This window comes from Chenopodium album, chromosome 16 (assembly GCF_948465745.1).
Source record: "Chenopodium album chromosome 16, dcCheAlbu1.1, whole genome shotgun sequence".
Lineage (NCBI taxonomy): Eukaryota > Viridiplantae > Streptophyta > Magnoliopsida > Caryophyllales > Amaranthaceae > Chenopodium > Chenopodium album.
In genome coordinates, this window is record NC_137849.1 from 50,072,972 (window position 1) to 50,095,618 (window position 22,647).

Consider the following 22,647-nt stretch of genomic DNA (forward strand, 5'->3'; position numbering starts at 1 on the left):
ACAATTTTGTATTTTTACTTTTCTCTCTCTTACATTTTTCCTAGTACCAAAATATTTGTATCCAACCCCTATGGAGCAATAATAAAAAAAATGGAGGAAGTATATAACATCATCATACAATTATACTTTGTACATACAATTCTAGTATATATACACGGTCCATATATTTAGAAATTCGATTTTGGCTCTCATGACAATATGATTAGCTACTCTAAATCTTCTAATAGCTAAATGATTGTTCTTATTAGGACTTATAATAGAGTAATTATGATGGAGCAATTAACTGATACTAGCTAGCTAGATAACTTATTCTATTATCGAGCAAAGATAAGCTAATTAATGAATTAAAACACTACTAATAAGATTAGAATCATGTATATTGCTCTTTCATTTGCTTTGTTAATTAGTTGTTGCATATAACTAACTTTTTAGGCTTTGATAACTTACTTAACAAGACGGCGCAAAGCATCTCCATTGATTTTGTTGCATATAACTTTATTCTAATCTCTAAATTTACAAATGTTTTCTCCACTCCTTAACGGAGTTAAAAAAACTTTGAGCCGAAATGAATCCAAATCAATCATTGCTAATATCATTCAAATCCATTATTTAGAGGTGTCACAGAATTTTAAAAGGGCCAATTCAATAAAAAACTGAATCTGGCGGTTGAATCTGTAGATCGATGTATATACTTTATCAAAAAGTTATTGAAATGCAAATCATTGTAACTAAACCTCCAGTTGATTTTTCCTAAAAAAAAAAATAAAAAAATCATTTGATATTGATTTTAAGACATATGGCAGAGAAAAATGAGTAACAAAAAATTAATTGATCCTCCAAAAACATAGCCGAGGTAAATAACATGTACAAAATACTTCATAGATGCACATTAAGAAGTGTACTTTGGAGGAAGATTATTTTTAGTAAAGAGAAAAGCAAAGTGATAGTATTGGGCTTATAAAAGTGATATGGATAATGATGATTAGCATCATGTTTAAGGAAGAAAGTAGTGTGGCTAATCATAAATGTTTAAGTATCTCTTATGTACTAACCACCATGCGCCGAATTTGGTTGTGTATGTGATTCCCGCCTTTTTCTAGTGAGCTTTATTTTTTTCGTCAAGTCGCCAACCCAATTTCATTCATGTGGGCTGTTGGCCCTCCGCAATCCACGCTTCAATCTTCTTATATTTTTACAGCGTTACACCCTTCCTACTTTCGGGGACCAGTTGTTGCACCAATGCCACCGATGCACCATACCTTAGCAGCTATGAGCCTATGACTATGGCCTATGGGTGGCCTTAATGAAATCCGGTCGTGTGTGTTTTTTTCAATCGGCAGATGATATAGATGAGTTATGATTTATGGTTTGAATTTCACTTCTAAGATACTACGGAGTATTCAATTTGATATAGTTGGAGTAGTATCCAACTAGTTGACATCTACTATTCAATTTTATAAGAGAAAAATTAAATAAAACTCATGCATTTCAAACTTAGTCTTGAGATCTTGACATGTTGAATTTGAAATTGAGGTAACTCAACTCGATTCTTAACTCTTATAACTAACCGAGGTCAAGTACTTTATCTAGTCTTAGAAATTTCGACTCCTAGGATCAAAGCTTCTCGTGCTTGGTGTCCTTCATCCAAAAAAAAATAAAAAAATAAAAAATAAGAGGACTTATTTACGCTAAGTTGATTGATAAGATAATAAACAAGAACCTTCCTTTGTCCTTTTGAGAATAGTGTGAAACTTTTATAACATGAAAGCATGCAATAATGAAATGGAGTCATCGTGATGCTTCTTGTAAAGGAATCAAAATCATATGCAAAAGTAAAAAAATGCAAAGTTGAATGGACGCAAGTAATCATAGTAAATTAGAGATTTTTGTATCAATTTAGCGCATGCTTGCTTGACAACCCATAAATATGTTGGCGATGCATTCTTTTTACTATTTCAATTTCTTTTTCTACTACCTACAATATTTGGACTTCGATCTCTTCATTTAATCATTTTCATAATTGATTAGCGGCCTTAATCTTCAAAAGTACCACAGTAAAATTCATAGAACAACAATTAAGTCACGAGTATAATTCATTATAAACGGAGAGACTACTAGTACAAAATAAGAAATAAGTACGAGTAGTATTTTTGAATGTTCGGAAAAAAAATGTAGTCGTCACAACTCACAAGTAATCTTAAGTTAACCATCAAGCTAAGGAGGGAAGAAGCATGTTGAGGTTGGGACCATAGTAGGAAATATTTGTAGCACGTGTGGAAGTCGTCGGCCATTACAAAGAATAAAATGCAAATGAGTGTGATGATTACAAAGCAGATATTAGAGCTAATCTTGTAATTAGTTGTAGCAGATCATCTGATGTTCTTTGCTAATTGCATGTGTGATTCTGGGTTGTTTGCATGTGTTTGATGAAAGAAAGCAATGTCAAAGCTCCGGGTTTTGCTCTCTCTATGTTTTTCTTATAATTGCTTTCAGATTTTTTGCATATTAGCCAATTTAAGACATGCGATTTGGGCCCTGATATAGTCTCTTAATCTGTAAAAGTGTTAAACTATTTTTTTTAGATTACTTTTAAGGACATGATCAAAAGTAAAACTGAATGATTGTAGATTATCATGATTTGTTATCTTGACTATTTTGTGTATAAGCAGCTGTAAAAAAAAAAATTATATACATTTGGGTGTACGAAACACCTAAAGTTAATTATTGCTTATTTGATGATCGATTAAATGAACAATAATCTTCTTTAATCATCAAAATAAGCAAAACATATCCTTGAGTGCACCGTACATCCAAATGTATATATATTAACCTTTGCTATTTTTTAAATCTAAATACTACTTCGTATGTAGTATATGTATACATTTGCACCGTCGTATTTGCCACCTTGACCATCATTGTCGGTTATGTAAGAAAAATTTATAATCACACAAAATCTTGGAAATGACAAGTTTTTGCATTAATAAACGTGAAAGTCAACTGTATAGATTAAGAAGGGTATGGAGAAAGTGTTAATTAATAAGCCAAGTAGGTTTTTGAAGGATGGAATTTAACATTGGAAACAAGAGTATACATGTAATTCCAATTTCCATTTGGGTAATACTTTGCTCCAAGTAAGTTTGGGTAAAGGAGGTCACATTGTTCACATAACATGATTTTAAGCATCTCCAATAGATACACAACATTATCTTCTTTACCCAAATCCATCATCCTTCAATCGACAAGGCCTCCCTACAAAATTCAAGCAAAGGGCCTTTAATTTAAGTACCGAGTAGTAAAGATTACTAGACCCTTTAAATTTAAGTATTGTGTAGAAGGCTGTACATGTGCTGATGTACTTACAGGGAGAAGAACAATTACGAACACTAGCAGCATCTTTTGATCATGAGGATTCGACGCTTTCTCCCAATCCAAGTAACCCAAATAGGGTCTATGGACACCAGTCTATATCCAGCATTGGTGTACAACGAACGAGCACCCCAATCATCCTCATATGCTCTTAGCACAAGATATTCATGCCCCCATAACACTGCTGTTACCTCACAGGCTTTCAGCAGAGCAGTTGCTACTTTCTGCCTCCTGAACATATATATATATATATGCTATAAATCTGTTAGTAAATCTGTACTCATATAAGTTTCTGATACTTAACAGGTTAAACATTCGCTTAAATCAAATACTTATGAGTACATATCTAAAATTGGCCCTTGAGCAGTGGTCAACAAGATTTAATTAGCTTTTTAACACAGGGATTTCGGTGCTTGTGTAATTAAGAAAATATTACTTTCGTGTACTGTATTGTTCATAGTTAGGAGTGTCACTGAGAAATGAAGCTCAACTCAAGGTGTTTTAAAACAAACATAGAAGTGTAAGACAAAAACCTGAAGTTTTTGGAAACAGCAATTCCTGAAACGTAGAGATACTCTGGAGCTCCTTGGAGGTGTTGCATCACATCGTTGTCTCTTAATACAGTGACATCAACTACACCTACAAGTTGCTGTTGATCTTGTTCTGCCTGAGAATTCATTGAAGTATCCCTATCATACTCCATAGCGGGCTCTGCCACCAGACATGCATACCTGTTTTATTTTCTTATCATTAAAATAAGAAATGTATTCGTATACAACTAGCAGTTATATGTCCAACAAGAACTCTCAGGACAAACACTGCGGTCAGGGTGTCGCTGTGGCCCCTGTGGTTCAGTGTTTAAGGGAAGGCCTTATAGCTGTGTATCCAACCTATCAGGCGGCCTGGTTTTGTTTACAAGTGTAGCTATGAGACTAGGCGTGACCATGGGTTTTGGTTTGATCCTGTAGCATCAGCCTCAAGCACTACACCAAAAGTTCGATCATTGGTTTTGGTTTGAATGTTACAGAATGCCTTGTGAAAATTGAGAAAAGAAAGAATAGAGTCAACACCCCCCCCCCTCTTTTTTTACATAGCTCGTGAAGCCAAAACTTGGCCTGATGACATAAAAATTATAAATTATTAGGTGCACTTGAGACTATGTGCTTTTAGAGTTTCAGATAATGTATAAGAATAGTTCAAGGGAAGTATAAATGGTTTATCATTACAATTTATTTTCCTAAATTGTTGTCACTATGTTACCTAGAAACATATACTCGTAAGTCGTAACCTCTACAATTTTATGCATGACGATTGTGATTAGCTGTTTAATTGTGCAACTGCAAAGAAACTTAGTTAAGTTGCCAAAATTGTATGCTAAATGCATCCACAATTAATTTCCAATTGCATCTAGACTAAGCAATGATTCAATTCTTTAGTTGTTTGTATTAGGATGAAGAAATTACCTGTCTGGAGGAGAGTTGCGTAATCTATAAATAAGTCCAGCAAGAACTTCAGCCTGACAGGATGAATAACTATATACATTAACATCATTTCATCATATTATATGCCAATTTACCCTGTAATTAAGCATTGATTTATAAGTTTGACTAATTAATCAAATTTTCAATTATGGTGATCATAGAACTCCTAAACAATGCAATGTCATAACAAGACGTCACATTTGACATTTCCCATTAAGAGCCACGTATAATACTTTTTTAAAACAGAATTCCCTAAATGATCAATAACTAAATGATCAATAACATCAAACAACGTGTGATTTTGAGTTATACACAAACTCACATGACACGTGCACGTTGGTGAGAGTCTCACCAGATACAAACCCATTAGTATTAATTTAACCCAAAGTCAAACTAATGTCTCAACTCACATGTAAGTTATTATCGCAAAATTAAATTTTAAAAAAAAAAAATTAAAGGGTACCTGAAAGAAACTAAAGAACCAATCATCAAAGAAAAGAGAAGGAACATGAAAAGCTTCAGCTTGAACTTGAGCAACCATCTTCATTTCACTCTTATCCTCTTTCATCCTTCTCACTTTCCAACCATATTCTTTCACCAAATACTCAATCTCTCTATTTTCATCAAACCCTTCATTTTTTCTGATTTCAATTTCAGCCGTCTGATCAATCTTCATCCCCAGTTCTTCATCTGTACTAGGTGGACGCTGCTGTACCAGAGCACTGCTGTTGCTGTTATCACTACTACTAATACATGCTACTTTTAATAACCCACCTCTAATAATACACTTATTTTTATGTATTAGTACTAATGATCTTGTAATTACAAAAGGTTTAAATGACTTGGATTCACCAGAAATTGAGAGTGTTCTGGAAATGTTGAGTATTTGATGGTTAGCTTGTAAATTAGCCATCATAATCTATGTATTGGTAAAGATATTATATATGTACACTTTTTGTGTGACATATACAGTTTCTGTATCTAGAATTAGACCATGATTTTTTTTTTTTTTTTGAGAATTTTTGTGACTCAAATGTTTGATTGTTGGGTTTGTTAATGGAATGTGGAAGAGTGTAAAAAAAAATAAAAGGAAAAAAAAAGAGGAGAAAAATGAGATTAGGCGTAAGTGGTAGTGAAGAGGCATAGAACATGGAAATGCCAGGTGGGAGAAGTGTAGCCTAACACTTGGTATACCTTAGAGTTGAGGTTTAGATTTTGTAATAGTGGATGTGCAAGGAGGCATGGGTACATAACTACATACTCATATACCAAATTACTGCAATGCCTAATGTGACAAAATTGTATATACTTCGTATAAAACATAAATATAAATAAAATAATACCCGTAATAGACTAGCAGGTTATATCAGTTGATTTGACTAACTGGTTGAAAGTAGCTTGAAAGTAGCTGATTATATAAAAGTGTTTGATAAATAATTGTATATTATTAGAGCTGTTCTGATTGACTGAATTGAACTGAATTGAACTTATTGGAACTAAATGAACTGAACTGAATATTTTATGAAAGAAGGAAATTAAGAACTGAACCAAACTTATTGAAACGGAACTGAACTAAACTGGACTGAAAATAAGCTGAAGAGAACAGACCCTTAGTATTTCAGTTTATTTCATACTCAAAAAGCTACTATAATTTTTTAATATTTTAATTTCAAAAGGTTTTTCTAAACAAAAAAAATTGAGTTTAAAAAGCTCTTTTAATAAGCTATTTATCAAACATTCAAATTAACTTTTTAATTAAGATGGTCAAACCTCTAATAGTGCTCAATAAGCTAAAAGCTTTTTAAAAACTTCTTTATCAAACAAGGCCTAAACTAAATAATCTAGATTGTGTGGTTTTTTTTTTTTTTTTTTTATGTTATGGGTATCTCTTTATTATGGGGAAGATGATTGTGTATTGAAGTTGTATCATACAGGGTACCAAGTAATTGTATGTAGGTGAAAGTTTTTTCTTACGTGAAAGTTTCTTTCAATTACATTTTGCCTTTTTTTTTTGATACAATATAAATTTAATATAGTACGGAGTATTAAAAAGGAAAAGGGTTAAATGAATTTCATTTTTCTCCAAGCCACCTGAAAGATTTCAATTATCCACCTCTACCTATAAAAATTCTTAGTAGGAAAACACGCTATTAACAAACTAAAAAAGAAAAAAGGGTGTGAATCAATGTAATCCCAATTTCATCTACATGTTTGTTACGGAGTGTTAGCAAATGGGTTATTAGAATAAGTTTTAGTCAATTTTCTTGGACCGTAATTGGAATGATGATCCTTTTAATTCAATTTTGGACAAAAAAAAAAAAAGAGTTTGATTATCAATTTTTGGATAATACGGGTTAATAAGGTTGAGGAGTTAAGATTATTTTTGGACAAGAATTGGTTAATAAAGTTGCATTATTATATTGATTCAATCAATATTTACATGTATAAAATAAAGTTAAAAATAAAAGAAAAAAAATTCAATATTCATACTTGTATTAATTTTGGATTTTTGGATAGTGAGATATGAGTTAGTTTTGTCAATTGAACACATAATCATAAAACCGACTCGATCATTAGGGTCTATATTAATACCTGATTTCCTTCACGAGAAAAAGGCCCAAAAGGGCCACAACCCATGACACAATACCAAAAACAGCCAAAATCCAATTCTAGGTGCTTCCCCCTTCAATTCCCTTTATCCAAAATGGCAAAATCCAACTTCTAATCACTCACAAACACTCTTGACTCATCCATCAACAGTCAACATCAGAAACTCATCATACATTCATTTACAAACCACATTTCCATCTTACAGAATGTCCTGGACTTTACTAGAAAATTAAACCCACAAATTTTATAAAATAAAAAATCCAAATCCAACGGTCACCAAACTCTTGCATCTCAATCCCAGCCAATCCAACGGTGGAGATCAAAAGAGCCTTCTAGAATACTCTCCCTCCAAAACTTCCTTTTTATAACTTGATCATCTTTATCACTCTCACCTAACCCATTTAAAAAAAAAAAAATTGAAACAAAAACTTTATAAATTCTCTGTATTTCAGATTTTCTGTGAAAGAAATCTCAGAAACTTGGTACAATCATCATGGCAACAACCTCAGCAGCAGCACAAATCAACATCCTAGGAAAAACCAGCAACAAAAACAACACTAGTTTCCTAGGACAAAAACTCAGGAACAACAGAGTTTCAGTACTTGTTAGCTCTAAGAGAAGAAATGGCAATATTCCAGGACATTCTAGAAGGTCCGGTGGTTTACGAGTCGTGTGTGAGAAGGTGGTGGGGATTGACTTAGGGACGACAAACTCCGCAGTGGCGGCTATGGAAGGAGGACAACCCACTATCATAACTAATGTTGAAGGGCAGCGCACCACGCCTTCTGTGGTGGCTTACACCAAGGGTGGGGATCGCCTTGTGGGTCAGATTGCAAAGCGACAGGCGGTGGTTAACCCGGAGAACACGTTCTTTTCGGTTAAGAGGTTCGTAGGGAGGAAGATGGGAGAGGTTGATGAGGAGTCTAAGCAAGTTTCTTATAAAGTTGTGAAGGATGATAATGGGAATGTTAAACTTGAGTGTCCTGCTATTGGCAAGCTATTTTCTCCTGAGGAAATCTCTGCTCAGGTAGTACTGATTCATTTTTCGGTTTTTTCGTATTAGTTGCATTGTTGAAATTAAATTACTGAATGAGATGCTGTGTATGTGAGAAAAATAATGCAGGTGTTGAGGAAGCTTGTGGAGGATGCATCAAGGTTCTTGAATGATAGTGTTAACAAGGCGGTGATCACTGTACCGGCTTATTTCAATGACTCTCAGAGAACTGCTACTAAGGATGCTGGTAGAATTGCTGGTTTAGATGTTCTGAGGATTATCAATGAACCTACTGCTGCTTCATTAGCATATGGGTTTGAGAAGAAGAACAACGAGACGATTTTGGTTTTTGATCTTGGAGGTGGTACTTTTGATGTTTCCGGTAAGTTTCTCAAAGCAAATGACTCCGATTGTGAGAGATTCTATGTATTTATCAGACTTCTGCAGTAGTTTTTGATGCAGTACATCAGATTATCTTACATTGCAACTCTTTCTGCCTTTTGCAGTTCTTGAGGTTGGAGATGGAGTATTTGAAGTGTTATCTACATCAGGTGATACTCATTTGGGAGGCGATGACTTTGATAAGGTAGGAAACAAGGAATCGGCGTGCCTAATGATGTTTTAGCTTTAATCAGTTCTTTGATCTTGTGCAGTGGAATGATACAGTTGTTTGTAATTGCTGCTGCAGAGAATGGTAGATTGGCTAGCAGAAACTTTCAAGAAGAATGAGGGTATTGATCTTCGGAATGACAGACAAGCTCTTCAGCGTCTAACTGAAGCTGCTGAGAAGGCAAAGATTGAGCTTTCAACCTTAACTCAGACAAGCATTAGGCAAGTATTATATGTGTATCACACTTTTACACAGGATTGTACCTTTAGAAATCATTTCAGATTATACTAAGATCATCAATGGTGTGTTTTGACAGCTTACCTTTCATTACTGCAACACAAAATGGCCCAAAACATATTGACACAACCCTCACAAGAGCAAAGTTCGAAGAGTTATGTTCAGACTTGCTTGACAGGTATAATGTTCAGAAAACTGAAGTAGTTATTTGCTCAAACTGTGTCACTTTGCTTTGATTACTGACAGGCTGCGTTAAATTCTGCAGATTGAAGACACCTGTCGAAACTGCTTTAAAGGACGCACAACTATCGATTAAAGACATAGACGAAGTTATCCTTGTTGGTGGATCAACAAGGATACCAGCTGTACAGGATGTTGTGAAAAAGATGACAAGTAAAGACCCAAACTGTACTGTCAACCCTGATGAAGTAGTAGCCCTTGGTGCAGCTGTTCAGGTAAGTAGTTTTTCATTCAGTATTTGAATTTACGAGTCTTTGGTGTAGGTCGTGGTTTAACTCTTCCTTTCCAAATGGCGGTCAATTTCAGGCTGGTGTGTTGGCTGGAGATGTTAGTGACATAGTTTTATTGGATGTAACACCATTGTCTCTGGGGTTAGAGACACTTGGTGGTGTTATGACAAAGATCATTCCGAGAAACACGACACTGCCTACTTCCAAATCAGAAGTATTCTCAACTGCTGCAGATGGGCAGACAAGTGTAGAGATTAATGTACTTCAAGGAGAAAGAGAGTTTGTGAGGGATAACAAATCACTAGGAAGCTTTCGACTAGATGGGATACCTCCAGCTGCGTGTGGGGTACCCCAAATCGAAGTTAAGTTCGACATTGATGCCAATGGAATTCTTTCTGTCACCGCTGTTGACAAAGGAACCGGAAAGAAACAGGACATTACTATAACTGGTGCTAGCACTTTGCCTAAAGATGAGGTATGTTTTTGAGTGACTTCCTCTGATTCTTTCATCACTTTTTTTGTACAGACAAGGCAAAAGTCCTTATTTCTGTTGAAATAGACATATATTTGATTACATTTGAAAATAGAGTTGCTGGAAAATGACCTGACCTAAAAATAATTGGTTGTAACTATAAATATGGTTTTAAGCAGCAAAACTGTTTGGAATGATATTAATGTGAATGAATGATTATTGCAGGTGGAAAAGATGGTTCAAGAGGCGGAGAAGTTCGCACAAGAGGATAAGGAGAAGAGAGATGCAATCGACACCAAGAACCAAGCTGATTCTGTAGTGTATCAAACTGAGAAGCAGCTGAAGGAGTTGGGAGAAAAAATTCCCGCAGCAGTAAAGGAGAAGGTTGAGACCAAACTAAAAGACCTTAAGGATGCTATGGAAGGTGGCATTACTCAGAATATTAAGGATGCCATAGCTGCAGTAAACCAGGAAGTAATGCAGATGGGGCAATCTTTGTACAGTCAACCAGGAGCGGCTGGGGCAGGTCCTACAGCAGGAACACCCGCTGATTCGACTGAATCTACTGGAGCCAGTTCTGAAGGTAATGGAGATGTCATAGATGCTGATTTTAGCGAAAGCTAGACAGCAAATGAGGAGGCTATCTTGCAAAGCATTTCCATTCAGCTCACTATATATACTGCAGCCTTACAAGTGTTCATTCGCCTGCTAACTTATGAGCCACCTAGGTATACCAATGACGTGCATAATATTACAGGAGATCTTAGAAGTTATCTCAAAATCAAAAATATTTCTTGAGGAAATCCTTTCTTGAGTTGTGTTGTACTATATCAGTAGAATTAGGATAACTTGTAAATTTTGGATGATTTGAAATAATGTTGTTCCGAAAGATAAAATGAAAAGGTTTATTTGAAAAGCTTGCAGTATTATAATTTTTTTTTATAATTGATGCCAAATGTTTCTACATGAATCTTGCTAAACATAATACCATATTTAATTTATTGCACTATTCAAGACCAAGTATCCATTGACCAGTTAAAATTCCTTTTATAACCCAGAGAGAGTGAGATTAAGACCATAATGTGTTTTAACATCATAGGTAGGTCTCAACACAAAGTAATGGGAGCATCCAAAAAAAACCACCCCACCAATCCACAAAAAAATCACTACAGGGCAAGCAACAATTCTACAACTGCATTCTAGTGATACAATAAATGAGTAATAGCATTCTCCTTGCTCTTCCTCCTCGCCTAACAATTGATCAAGTGAGGGGGGCAGGAGGTTATACCTGTAACTTGATGATGAGCCTTATCAGTTCACATATTGTATTCCTGTAGCTGTTGTGCTCCCTTTGTGAAGTTGAAGAGCAGTATCGCTAACCACCTGCATGTTTGTCCATTGTTCAATCAGTAGATTCAGTACCAGAATATCCATGACTATTTTGAAGTTAAGCCTAGAAAATGGAGATTATCCTTTTTCTAAAAACAAAAGAACAAGAAATCTGAAAATTACATGGCCCTGAAATGATAGAAAACACAAATTTATGCATACGAGGCGTACACTCACTTTCAACTAAGTTGGGATAGTGAGAGTCATTGAAATCTCTATGTATTTTCCTAGCCACAACATATCACAACACCTGTAAGGGGATCCTCACAGGACCATTCTTTTCAATTCATGAAATGAATACATGATATGCATCCAAGCCAACATATGAACATCAGACCCTTGGAAACCGGTGCCTGAGGCCCTTATTCTAGGCTTAGCAGTTGATTTTAGCATGTGACGGAACTTGATTCCAGATCACCAGCTGTAGCTCATTCAATGACTTGCAGTGTTTAACATGAATGAATACACATCAATCATACCATCCACTAAGAACTCAACATTGTACACTGTACACTCTATTGACAGTTTATAACCATTAATATCTAACTCATTCATCGGAAAATTGACAGTTTCGGACAAAAAAAATTTAGGTTATCCCCACAGCAAGTATATCGTAAATGCGTGACAAGGTGATATCGAATTAGAAGTTAGAGATTTCCCAAGGATATTCATAACAGATTGATTTGCTTTTAATTAATATCTTAAAATCTTAAGCCCGAGATTTACATACCTTTGCCATGGATCTATAGGAATATTCTGTAACCCCAGCAACATGAGGTGTGATTAGAACATTTGGAAACTGCAAAATTGGATCGCTGGGATCGAATGGCTCAGTCCAAGCCACATCAATACCCAAGCCTCCTAAATGGCCGGCCTTGTGACTTTGTGCAACAGCATCATAATCTAGGAGACCTCCACGTGCAACATTTACCAGATAGCCCCCCTGCATACATAGTGAAAGCGCCAAAACAATTGGATTTCATCAAAATGAACACTGGGGAAAAGATCTAAACAACACCAAGACATTTTAGAAAATTAGTCGAGCTCAAAGTTTCTCATTGTAGATCTTTTGCTTCTCTGTAGAAAATCATGACATGCTAACATTATTAAAGGGGAAAGGATTAGCTGACTTGAATTTAAGGTAAGCAAAACACACCTTTTTCATGGACTGCATGAATGAATGGTTTATGATACCAGCCTAAACATTAGCAAAGATACACCTTGGTCAGCACCTCTCTTAGACAACATGGAATTCGACAGTACAATCAAGTCAATATATTCGAGTAGCATTACCGTTTCATGGTTCATATTTAGGCAACAAACAACTATGTCCGCCATGCCTGCATACTTGTATATATCATCATGGCTACCCTTCTCATCAACTAAATCAGCAACACAGTCATTTTGGGCTGAAGAACCTGAAGATATAAAATTTACGCATGACACCTAATCGTATAAAATAAGAGCATAATTGGAAACCTAAGTAGTTAGCTCCACAAATGCAATAACAGTCAAACCATTTTTTTGAAGAGAGGTCCAACTACGTTTTGTTGCAAGGATTTTAACATCAAATGGTCTCAACCGCTTTGCCAATTCTTGCCCAATATTCCCAAGACCCAAAATTAACACCTGTTTAAGCATATATGAACTTCATGTTAGCTTAAATTTAATTGAAGAAATCAACTAATTAGATTAAAACAAGGAAGTAAATACCAAACAATCTTCTTCACAATTTTTTCTGCCATAAAGACCTTTATCTAAATCCAGAGTGATAAACAAGCTTTTCACTGAGTCTGTTTACTACAGCCATCTGACTCAACATCTACAAATGAATCTACTACACTAATAACACTATTAACAAGCTGCACCTGGCCACACTAGGGTTTGGGACGATTTTTCACTCATTTCTGAGCTTGTTGTTGAGATGAAATATGATGAACACTTGATCATTCTTCATGATTGAATTTTAAACTGCCATTTGTATTGACACATGAAGAGCAATCGATCATTCTTTAAGATTGAATTTTGATATTAGCTCTACTAATTACCGATCAGTTGTCTTCTTTCAGTCAAACAACATAGATAATGTTCAGATACTATCAAACTTTTCAAAAAATTCAAAAAGAAGAAGAAAAAAAAAAAAAAAAATTGGGGCTAGAAGTTCTGACTCATACATGAAGTAAGCAGAGAAGATGTAAACAATAAAATCCAAAAATTTTGGTGCAGTTAATAACACAGCAATAGCCAGGGGAAGGGGAGGTGGGGTGAAAGGGGATCTCACAGTTTTCCCAAATAAAGTTCCACCAGCAGGCTCACCAAGTTTTTTCAGCTTTATTGAAATCTCCATCTCCTTCTGCAAAATGTTAGCAAGGGAAGCTTAGCTACAAGACTGGCAAATGAAAAATCCACAGAGAAACGAGACTATAAAATTCCTTATGGAAAATGAAGTTTGTAGACCACTAAACAAAAATAGCTTACTTGTTTTCGTAAAAGGCCCAACATCAGATATATTGCCATCTCTGCACATGAAGCAGCATTTCCAGTGCCATCTGCAGGAATTCTAGCAACTTTAATTCCATGTTTTGTTGCTGCATCTGCATCAACACCTGCTCAAAACAGAATCCAGACACAATTTCAATGAATGCACTAAATTCTGCATCTTCCCTTCAATCACTGAAGAAGAAAAAAGAAAATACAAAGAATTATCAGAATCACATAAACAATAGCAAACCCAGAGAAATACCCTCTAAGCCAACACCAAACTGTAATATGAGCTTCATTTGTTTTGCACGAGAAATAATATCTGAATCTATTCGCATCATCCTCGGTATGCACATGTGGTAGTTGCCAATCACATTGGGCACATCACTTAGAGGAACATCATCAACCTACATTCAAATTTCAACATGAAGAGACTTCATTACATAAAGATACTTATTAAATGTATTACAACCATATTTGATACTTCTTAGACAATTAAACATCTCTAAGAGGGTTGAATTTTTATAAGCACAAAGTAAGTTCAAAATGTTCGCAAGAAGCAAAATGGACAACATCAAAGTTCAAAAGTGTACTTCCTCCATTTCTTTTTACTTGCAGCTAATCACATGAACACGCAATTTAAGAAAGATATTAGCGAGTGTAAACAGGAAACCCAATTAACCAAACCCTTTCACCCTTGTGAACAATAAAGCCCCCATACTACAAATTGCCCAAGATCAAACCTAACTTGACCCGGGTTCGATTTCTATAACTCTTTAACATAAAACTGAGGCAATATTCACTTTCAACTAGATGTCTGATACTAAAATCCAGTAATATCAAATCAATGCATTCCTAATGTTCAATATCAGTGAATCAAGACTACAGCTTTTAGTATTTCAACAGCACTGCTGGGTAAAGTTTACCTGAATATGAGGATAATTACTCAAATACTCTTTGGTATAATTATAAGAATCAACAAATTGTTGCCCACAAAATAGAACTCGAGTACTTTGCTCATCACTTCCACCCATTTTCTCTTCATTCACCATTGACCTTGCTGTTGACATTTGTTACAAGCATAATCAAAATTAGAAAAACAAAAATTGTAGATTTCAGAATCAACCCAATTTGAAGAACTTATAGTTGAATATACTCCATCCCAAATTTAAATTAAAATAAATAAAAAAAATTAAAATGGGGTTGCAAGCTATTGACTTTATAATCAGAAAATGAAGAAGCGAATAATTAGACATTTTCCTGGAATCTCAAAACTTAATAAAATTAATTTAAAAAAAAAAAAAGATTTGAGAGTTGATAATTTTACCAGAGTGAAGATTGAAAGAGTGAGAAGCAGCAAATTTGGTAACGCACTCAATAATTCGGCCAAAGCTAAGGGAAGAAGTCACTCTTTTGGAGAGCAACATTATTTCTTAGTTTTAGTGTTTTATTCGTAGTTTTTAACATCAAATGGTTTTGCTCGTATCATGTATCACGTGGGAATAATAGTTTTATTTGTCTTTACTTTGACCTTAAATTTCAATTATTTATCAATTTTAATTTCAATTCTTCATCAAAGTTACCATGTTATATTAAAAACCACTCTGTACTTAGGAAGTAATCATTTTAGAAAATGTTACAATACTAAATAAAGAGTATTGATGTAAAATTTTATATTGAAAAGGTTAAAACATAAAGAAAATTATGAATACTAATTTGGATTGAGGGATTAAAAGCCAAAACCCTAAGACCATAATTATCAAATTTTATATCTAGTATTACTAATTCTTTTTCTAAATCATTTTCTTTTCAAATTAACTTTAAACCTAGCTATATACAATCAATGTCAAAATTCAAGGAATTCTCATGAATAAAAATGCAATTTTTTAGACAAAATATACACTTTCTTTTCTTAATATTATGTACTAGGTACATTATGCACAAGTTTGGTGTATTGCATAGGCTAGGGAGCCAAAGTTGCCAAGTTGGCCAACAAATGACCACTTGGACTAGAAAATTTTCAAAAATTGAGGAGAGAAGAAAAAGAGTTTGGATTAACTACTTCTTAATTTCTTATACCATATAAATAGTTATAATTGAATAGTGTCTTTCAACCATGCTTATCTTTTTGATAGCAAAGTTGGTAAAGACTAAAGAAATAGGGGTCACAAAAGTAGATGCCATTTCTTTATGAAGAAAAAAATTGCTAAGGTTAAGAAGAAAGTCGGGGAAAAGAAGAAAAGATTGCTAAAGTTCTTTAAGGTCGAGGTTCGTCAACTTTCTTTAGTTTAATTTTGGTTGTATTATATCATTCAACTTATTTACCAATAAAATAATAAGAATGATTATATAGTGGGCATGATTTAGAGGTTAGTCATATTATTATTTATAATAATTGGATTGATTTATATAATACCTTTCATTGTAGCCACTCATTGGTCAATGAGGAACACCCAGTCAATCAGGCTGATTGACAAAATATGTAAATCAGTCCTTTTTGTGGCCATGATCTGTCAGAAGAAATAATTAAATAATGCCTTGTACGGTCGTTAATTGTAAGAAAGCAACGGAATGAATTTGCACGTTAGGGACGGACGTTAATAACGTCATTTACCCATTTTATTTTATTTTTTGTTTTTTTTAAACACCCAAAAGGCCAAAATTTAATCTTAGCTAATTTACTCTGAAGAAAAAATTATTGTTGCTCCTTGATCCTCACCTCGATCTTCATTGGAACACTGGTGTACTCCTTCCCCATTCGAGGGATGACAGAGTAGAAGTTCAATCTCCCATTGTTTTGGTCGTTTACCCAGGTAGATTAATTCGTTTTTAAAGATTTAAATTGGTAATTTGTTGTGAGCAGATCTGGTCAGTGACAAGATTAAATTCTTCTAATGAGAGTTTGATAACACACAGTGGACTAAGAACTTCATGGTCTACATTGAATTCACTTTTTAACTTTCTCAAAAAAAAAAAAATATAAAAAAAAAAATAAACAGTGGATTGAGAAATTCATGTTCAACAATAAATTAAAATTTCAACTAACAAATAAGTAATGGGTAACCATATACTCGAGCAATTCGACCACGTACCACAGATATCAATGAAGCTGGTGAGTTAATTGAACTGCCGCAACACCTTGATTCAAATTCAAGCGATGTAATTGGCTGCAATTCAACCACATCCACTACAATTTAAACTCAAAATTGCAGAGTTTACGAATTATCTTGGGATCGAATTAGTTGTTATCAACTGGAATTGCTCAAGGAAATTGATTTTCAGTGGAGTCGAATTAGAGTTTCATAAGGGAAAGTGAAGGAATTTTTGTCTTCTGTTCATCAAGTACAAACAGCAGGGTTACAACCTTGACTAACCCAACATTAGTCAATATTTGCCATGTCAATTTGCCATCCCAATTACATCTGGGTACACTTACATATTTACCCCTCACTAAATCATTGAAAAGACGAAATTACCCCTTGATTGACAAAGTTTGTAACTCAGCCTGAATAACTTGTATTTCCTCATTGGTCAATGTCATGTAATTGATAACCTGAAGTTGAGCAAATTAGGAGTGGTCCTATATCTATTGTAAAGTTAATCATGTAAAAGATTATGTTGTAATTTTAGGCCATAAAATTTAAATGATAAACCTAAAAGTCATTTCATTCATGCCCTTCCTTTAAAAACAAGCAAACATTTGATCACAAGCACTATTTAGTAATTGTTCTATAACACAATACTTGTAATGTAGATGAAAGTTGATTTGAATGTTTGGTGAAACTAATCGGACCATAAATTCTTCTTATTCGAATATGCCCCATCTCAAATGAGTTCTCCATCCCCCCATACCTTAAATACCATTTATAATACTACGTGTATCCGAATATGACCCGACTTGAATAGATACAAGTCGAATGACTTAATTACCATTTCTAGGCATCTAGCACTATGCTTATTACACTTGTCACTAGACATTTGGCCATAAACAGACAAAATATATAAAAGTACTCTTCTTTAATTAAAAGAAAGAAACAACGTCGTACGAGTATGACTTGTCTGAGTGAATGATTCCGAATAACTGAGATAAATTAAGATCAGCGGCGAATAATAATTCACAGAAATGTTGGTGTCAATTTTCACAGAAAAAAAAGGAAAAAAAAAAAAAAAAAAAAAAAAAAAAAAAAAAAAAAAAAAAAAGCAGAGCAGGCTTCTGTTCTTCGTTGTCAATTTCCTTCACTGGTAATCAATCTCACTCTATTTCAGTGTTGTTTGATTCAAAGTTCCTTGCTTTCTGTGTACTTGTTAATGTGATTTCATTCTAACTGAAATTAGTTTTTTTGAGGGAAAATTGATCAATGAATTGCTTTATCATTGATGTGCTAATTAATTGTAACAAAAATCATTATAATCTGTGATTTATTATTTATATCATGTATAGATAGTATCATTCATGGCATTGATTAATTTAATTTCAAAATAGTATGGATTCATGGCATTGATTTCCTTCTGTTCAATTCTGAGTTAAAATTTTATCTGGGTTTCATTTTATCATGCCAAATATGAAAACCCTTTTGAATATTGGTTTAATTGAGTTAATTTTGTGTTAAAAATTGGAATTGCATGTATATGTTTTCTTGGGCTAGAAATAGTAAATTAGGTTAAGCTTATACGATAATGTAGGTTTTAATAGAAAGGGGTTTTTTCTAATTTGTGAAATTAATTGTTTTTTTCTCACTTAAATCAGGAAAAATGAGAATGAAAAGAAAATCCCTAATTGAGGAAAGGTATTATGGGATCAAAAAGAGGCAGATGAATTTTATAAAGATGGTACAAGAAAGAGCTGTTAAAATGAAAACTTCTTGGGTGCCTTTTTTACCTAATGATTTGATGTTTAAGGTCTTTCTTTTATTACCAATCAAATCTCTTTTGAGGTTTACTTGTGTTTGCAAGGCATGGTATAAGTTGATCCATTGTGCTGAGTTTGTTGAGGCTTACAATAATCATGCTGAGACCACCCCTATCATACTCCGGGGAGTTGATAGCAAAAGACCATCCACATTCCATGTCGAAACCCAACTCAATCAAGCCGAAAGCTTTTGTTTGTTCCCTTGTAGCTCGGGGGCTAAACAAAGCAAGTTCATCCATTTCTTGGAAATTGACAATGAGAAGGGCAAGCTAATTGACCTCAATATTAGCTGTTCCGGATCACTTGTATCCACTTGCAATGGGTTGATTTTGATCACCTCTATGCAAGAAGGACTTATGAAGCATAGTAATTCCCTTTTGGATCAGCCTTTGGTTGGCAGTCAAGAAAAACCAGGGCGGTTGATTGTGATGAATCCTATGACGAGAAAATTGATTGGATTTCCACCAGGAACTCTTCCGAGTAAACTTCATAATGAATCATATGGGCTAGTTTATAGCCATTTAGAAGGTGCTTTTAAAGTGGTGCATTTGTTCAAGGATAAATCAGGGTGTATTGCTTGTGAGATTTTGAGCTTGCAGACAAGATCATGGAAAGCGGTTGATGGGCCAGTTGGAACGCTTTTTAATAAATTAGGCCAGGCACCCATTTCAGCTCTTGGAGCTTTGCACTGGCTTCCTGGTCCATCTAATTCCAATTATATAGTCTCTATGGGGGCTGATGATGAAAAATTCTCCGTGACAGACCTTCCAATGACCATGGGTATGCATGATAGGCTAGTCGAAATGGGTGGTTTTCTGAGCTTTGTGAACAGTTTGGATATGGACCATATAGATGTGTGGGTCTTGAAAGGGTTAGAAGGAGCGAAGTGGGTAAAGCAGCACACCATTTGCATTGATGCTCTTTTGGGTTATGTGGATAACGAGGAGTACTCTTTACCTTCTTTTGGTTTGAATGCCAAAGAAATGGTATTTAGGAGAAAAAAGAGATTGTATGCATACGACTTTGAGCTTGAAGAAATCAGAGAGATTGAAATGGACCATGAAAGTATCACAGCATATGAGAATATCATACCCCACTCGAATAACCTTGCTACATGGGAACCTCTTGAACCAATGAGGTAAATGCTTTTAGGCTAATTACTCGCTCATATGTTGATTTTCTAGTAATAGAATTCTGCTTCTGTGAAGTTCTGCTTATCAATTAATCTCATAGATTAATGGGTCTCCATGAAGTTTTCATCTTTCTCAATTGCACGCTTCATAAAGCATTTCAACAGAACTTGAGTGCATTCAAAGATCTTATTTTTCTTTAGAATTGACAAACTTTGAAACTTGTTTTTAGTCCAATGAATGATCAATCTACCATGTAGATATAAAGCATTGTAGTTTCGCTTAGCTAACTGAGAGCAGGTGCAAGGCTCTACTAGTCCAACATAAAACTTTGATGGTGACTTAATCTTCCAGAGGATATGGGGGAGAGTCTTTCAATATCTGTATTTCTATTTCTGTATGAGACTTACCATTTTATAATTAGCTGTTTGCTCATTTATCAAGTTTTAAACTTTTGAAGATTAGATGTATGACTCATGTCTGTTATGGTGTTTAACCTGGATTGCTCATCATCTAAGATCTGTTTTAGGCAATACCAAATCATCAATGTTATAAGTAGCTCAGATTGAGTAAAAAGCATGGCTTTGTTAGTATTCTGATGTACAATTTTAGCATAGCCTAAGCTCTTGATATTATCAATCTTTTGTCTAAGAAGGTTCGACCTGTATTAACTGCTTACATGTTTGTGCTGTGTGTATATATTATTATCCCCTTTTTAATTGCAGAATCAGAAACAACAAACCCTGACTTGGTTTATTTATTTTCTTCTATAGTTAATCCTGAAGATTTTTTGCACCATGCCTTGAAGCTCTTGAAGAAGGCCTGAAGCTGCTCAAGAACATCTGAATATGCGTCAAGCAAACCGTGTTCATAATGCTCCTTTCCATCACATATCTATTCATAATCTATTTGAAACTTTGGATCAGCTTGATGACTTGATTTTATGGTTATGTGGTTTGATTATAGTAATGGCAGTCCAAATATATACTATTGTATATTTGGAAGTTGTTGCACTAAGAGATTGAAGTATTTATGTAGATATAAAGCTTGTTTCAGTGATCTAAATTTGTATTATGCGGGGTTGTGCTAACACGATCTTTGCTGATTTGTATGATATTCGGTGTAGAATAACTTGTTTACTTGGTGCTGTTTTATGTCTCGCTCTTCAACTTGAAATCCCATAACACTAGCCTGCTACATTGGATTAGTTTGGTTTACTGAGACTAAATTAACATGAAAGTTTGTGATTGTGAAGTTAGACTTCTTATCTTACTCCATATAACAAGAGGAAGTGAATTAATATGATGAACATTAAGCATGAAAGTGTTTATTATTGTGAGCTACTTGGGCTTGCTCCTGTGATATTTTGAATATAAATCGTAGGGGGAGATAACCCGGCGACATAACTTTAGGTCATTTTTTTATCACCATCAATGGATAACTTGAGGTAAGTTCTTATTTTTTTTTATTCTTATTAATTGCAACAACGAAACTATCAATTACTACTCATAATCAAGAGAATCAAAACTATCAATTACGACAAAACTATTTGTTTTTTGTAAAACAAAAAAAATACGAAATAGCTACATACAAAGTACGACTATAGGAGTATAATAATTTTTTTATTATGAAGAAGAGTATAAGAACTTTTTTTTTTATTTTGGTTGAAGAGTATAAGAATTTTTTTGGTAAAATCAATCAATATATATATTATTAAAGCTCAACGGCAAGAATTGAAATCTTGTCACGTGTTGTTAATTTCGCAATATGGTGCCATGTTATGTTATTATTGATCATTAATGTTTCCTCTCAAAAAAATTCTAATTTGTTAGCATCAATATTAACACATCTTATGGTAATAAAGTTACTTAAAAATGAGTTATTCATATTCATTAATTCTAAAATTTTAATTGTCTTATATGTGTATTTTTTAACAACAATACTCATTTAAAATATGTATTTCTTTCGGTTACTCATTTAAAATATGTAACCCAAAAAAGTATAACAAAATTTTGGTTTTTTCTTTTAATCACAATGTATGTTTAATTAAGGAATTTTTTTTTTATGACAACTAAAGAATAAAAATCCGTTAACAAATAAAAAAAAACTAATATACTTCATCTGTTTCTATTTTATCTAAATTATGCTCAAAAAGTGCATATGGGGACAACTTTTGAAGATAATAAGGTAAATCATGTGCAACAAGGGACACAAAATTACAATTTCTCTCTCCTCTCCTTAAATATTGTGTCTAAGGCTGTGGGTCAAGTAAATAGAAATGGAGGAAGGGCCTGAATTGAATTGTTTATAAGAGAAAGAAATTAGGAACGGAACTGAACTGAACTGAAATTAACCTGAAAAGAACAGGTCCTTACGTTAAAACATTTAGGTTATCTCATATTATTAAATAAATTTTGATGTTCAATAATATTTGCAAAAATTAATAAATGTTTATTTTTTTTAATGAAACCACCAATTTATTTCACTTTATTTTATTT

General features: G+C 34.0%; 4 protein-coding genes across 7 annotated transcripts; 2 read left to right on the top strand and 2 right to left on the bottom strand.

The window, feature by feature from the left end:
• Nucleotides 1-3,018: 3,018 nt before the first annotated feature.
• On the bottom strand, nt 3,019-5,975 carry LOC145585843 (GCN5-related N-acetyltransferase 10, chloroplastic-like). Of its 3 annotated transcripts, XM_081642556.1 has the most exons (5): nt 5,311-5,960; nt 4,830-4,882; nt 3,900-4,097; nt 3,361-3,597; nt 3,019-3,249 (listed from the first exon to the last, which is right to left on the bottom strand). In XM_081642556.1, the coding sequence occupies exons 1-4, from the start codon at nt 5,761-5,763 to the stop codon at nt 3,384-3,386; spliced, it is 918 nt and encodes a 305-aa protein (XP_081498682.1). In that variant the 5' UTR covers nt 5,764-5,960; the 3' UTR covers nt 3,019-3,249; nt 3,361-3,383. The 3 variants fall into 3 exon arrangements, with proteins under 3 accessions (XP_081498682.1, XP_081498684.1, XP_081498683.1); XM_081642558.1 differs by lacking the exon at nt 3,019-3,249 and having other exon boundaries at nt 3,482-3,620; nt 5,311-5,973; XM_081642557.1 differs by lacking the exon at nt 3,019-3,249 and having other exon boundaries at nt 3,497-3,628; nt 5,311-5,975.
• A 1,237-nt stretch (nt 5,976-7,212) lies between these two features.
• Nucleotides 7,213-15,567, bottom strand: LOC145586901 (uncharacterized). 2 transcript variants are annotated; one of them, XM_081643863.1, is made up of 11 exons: nt 15,438-15,567; nt 15,037-15,170; nt 14,373-14,517; nt 14,108-14,235; nt 13,911-13,982; nt 13,147-13,258; nt 12,923-13,047; nt 12,786-12,827; nt 12,360-12,572; nt 11,529-11,623; nt 7,213-7,849 (listed from the first exon to the last, which is right to left on the bottom strand). In XM_081643863.1, the coding sequence occupies exons 1-10, from the start codon at nt 15,535-15,537 to the stop codon at nt 11,552-11,554; spliced, it is 1,143 nt and encodes a 380-aa protein (XP_081499989.1). In that variant the 5' UTR covers nt 15,538-15,567; the 3' UTR covers nt 7,213-7,849; nt 11,529-11,551. The 2 variants fall into 2 exon arrangements, with proteins under 2 accessions (XP_081499989.1, XP_081499988.1); XM_081643862.1 differs by lacking the exon at nt 7,213-7,849 and having other exon boundaries at nt 11,253-11,623.
• LOC145586900 (stromal 70 kDa heat shock-related protein, chloroplastic-like) lies at nt 7,886-11,148 on the top strand. The gene is made up of 8 exons (XM_081643861.1): nt 7,886-8,484; nt 8,581-8,833; nt 8,958-9,037; nt 9,140-9,282; nt 9,378-9,476; nt 9,564-9,753; nt 9,845-10,243; nt 10,466-11,148. The coding sequence occupies exons 1-8, from the start codon at nt 7,951-7,953 to the stop codon at nt 10,862-10,864; spliced, it is 2,097 nt and encodes a 698-aa protein (XP_081499987.1). The 5' UTR covers nt 7,886-7,950; the 3' UTR covers nt 10,865-11,148.
• A 2,661-nt stretch (nt 15,568-18,228) lies between the features above and the next one.
• On the top strand, nt 18,229-21,288 carry LOC145586902 (F-box protein At2g43440-like). Its single transcript, XM_081643864.1, has 3 exons — nt 18,229-18,352; nt 18,858-20,157; nt 20,923-21,288. Exons 2-3 carry the CDS (start codon nt 18,863-18,865, stop codon nt 20,924-20,926), a joined length of 1,299 nt encoding a protein of 432 aa, XP_081499990.1. The 5' UTR covers nt 18,229-18,352; nt 18,858-18,862; the 3' UTR covers nt 20,927-21,288.
• The last annotated feature ends 1,359 nt before the right edge of the window (nt 21,289-22,647 follow it).

Coding starts and splice junctions, on each gene's coding strand:
- LOC145585843 (XM_081642556.1), bottom strand. CDS start 5,763: ATGATGGCTAATTTACAAGCTAACCATCAAATACTCAACATTTCCAGA. Junction 4,883..5,310: donor GGTTCTTTAGTTTCTTTCAG/GTACCCTTTAAT, acceptor TCATCCTGTCAG/GCTGAAGTTCTTGCTGGACT. Junction 3,598..3,899: donor GCTGTTTCCAAAAACTTCAG/GTTTTTGTCTTA, acceptor ATATATGTTCAG/GAGGCAGAAAGTAGCAACTG.
- LOC145586902 (XM_081643864.1), top strand. CDS start 18,863: ATGAGAATGAAAAGAAAATCCCTAATTGAGGAAAGGTATTATGGGATC.
- LOC145586901 (XM_081643863.1), bottom strand. CDS start 15,537: ATGTTGCTCTCCAAAAGAGTGACTTCTTCCCTTAGCTTTGGCCGAATT. Junction 14,518..15,036: donor GTAATTATCCTCATATTCAG/GTAAACTTTACC, acceptor ATTTGAATGTAG/GTTGATGATGTTCCTCTAAG. Junction 13,048..13,146: donor GACCTCTCTTCAAAAAAATG/GTTTGACTGTTA, acceptor TTATATCTTCAG/GTTCTTCAGCCCAAAATGAC.
- LOC145586900 (XM_081643861.1), top strand. CDS start 7,951: ATGGCAACAACCTCAGCAGCAGCACAAATCAACATCCTAGGAAAAACC. Junction 8,485..8,580: donor CTGAGGAAATCTCTGCTCAG/GTAGTACTGATT, acceptor AAAATAATGCAG/GTGTTGAGGAAGCTTGTGGA. Junction 10,244..10,465: donor GCACTTTGCCTAAAGATGAG/GTATGTTTTTGA, acceptor TGATTATTGCAG/GTGGAAAAGATGGTTCAAGA.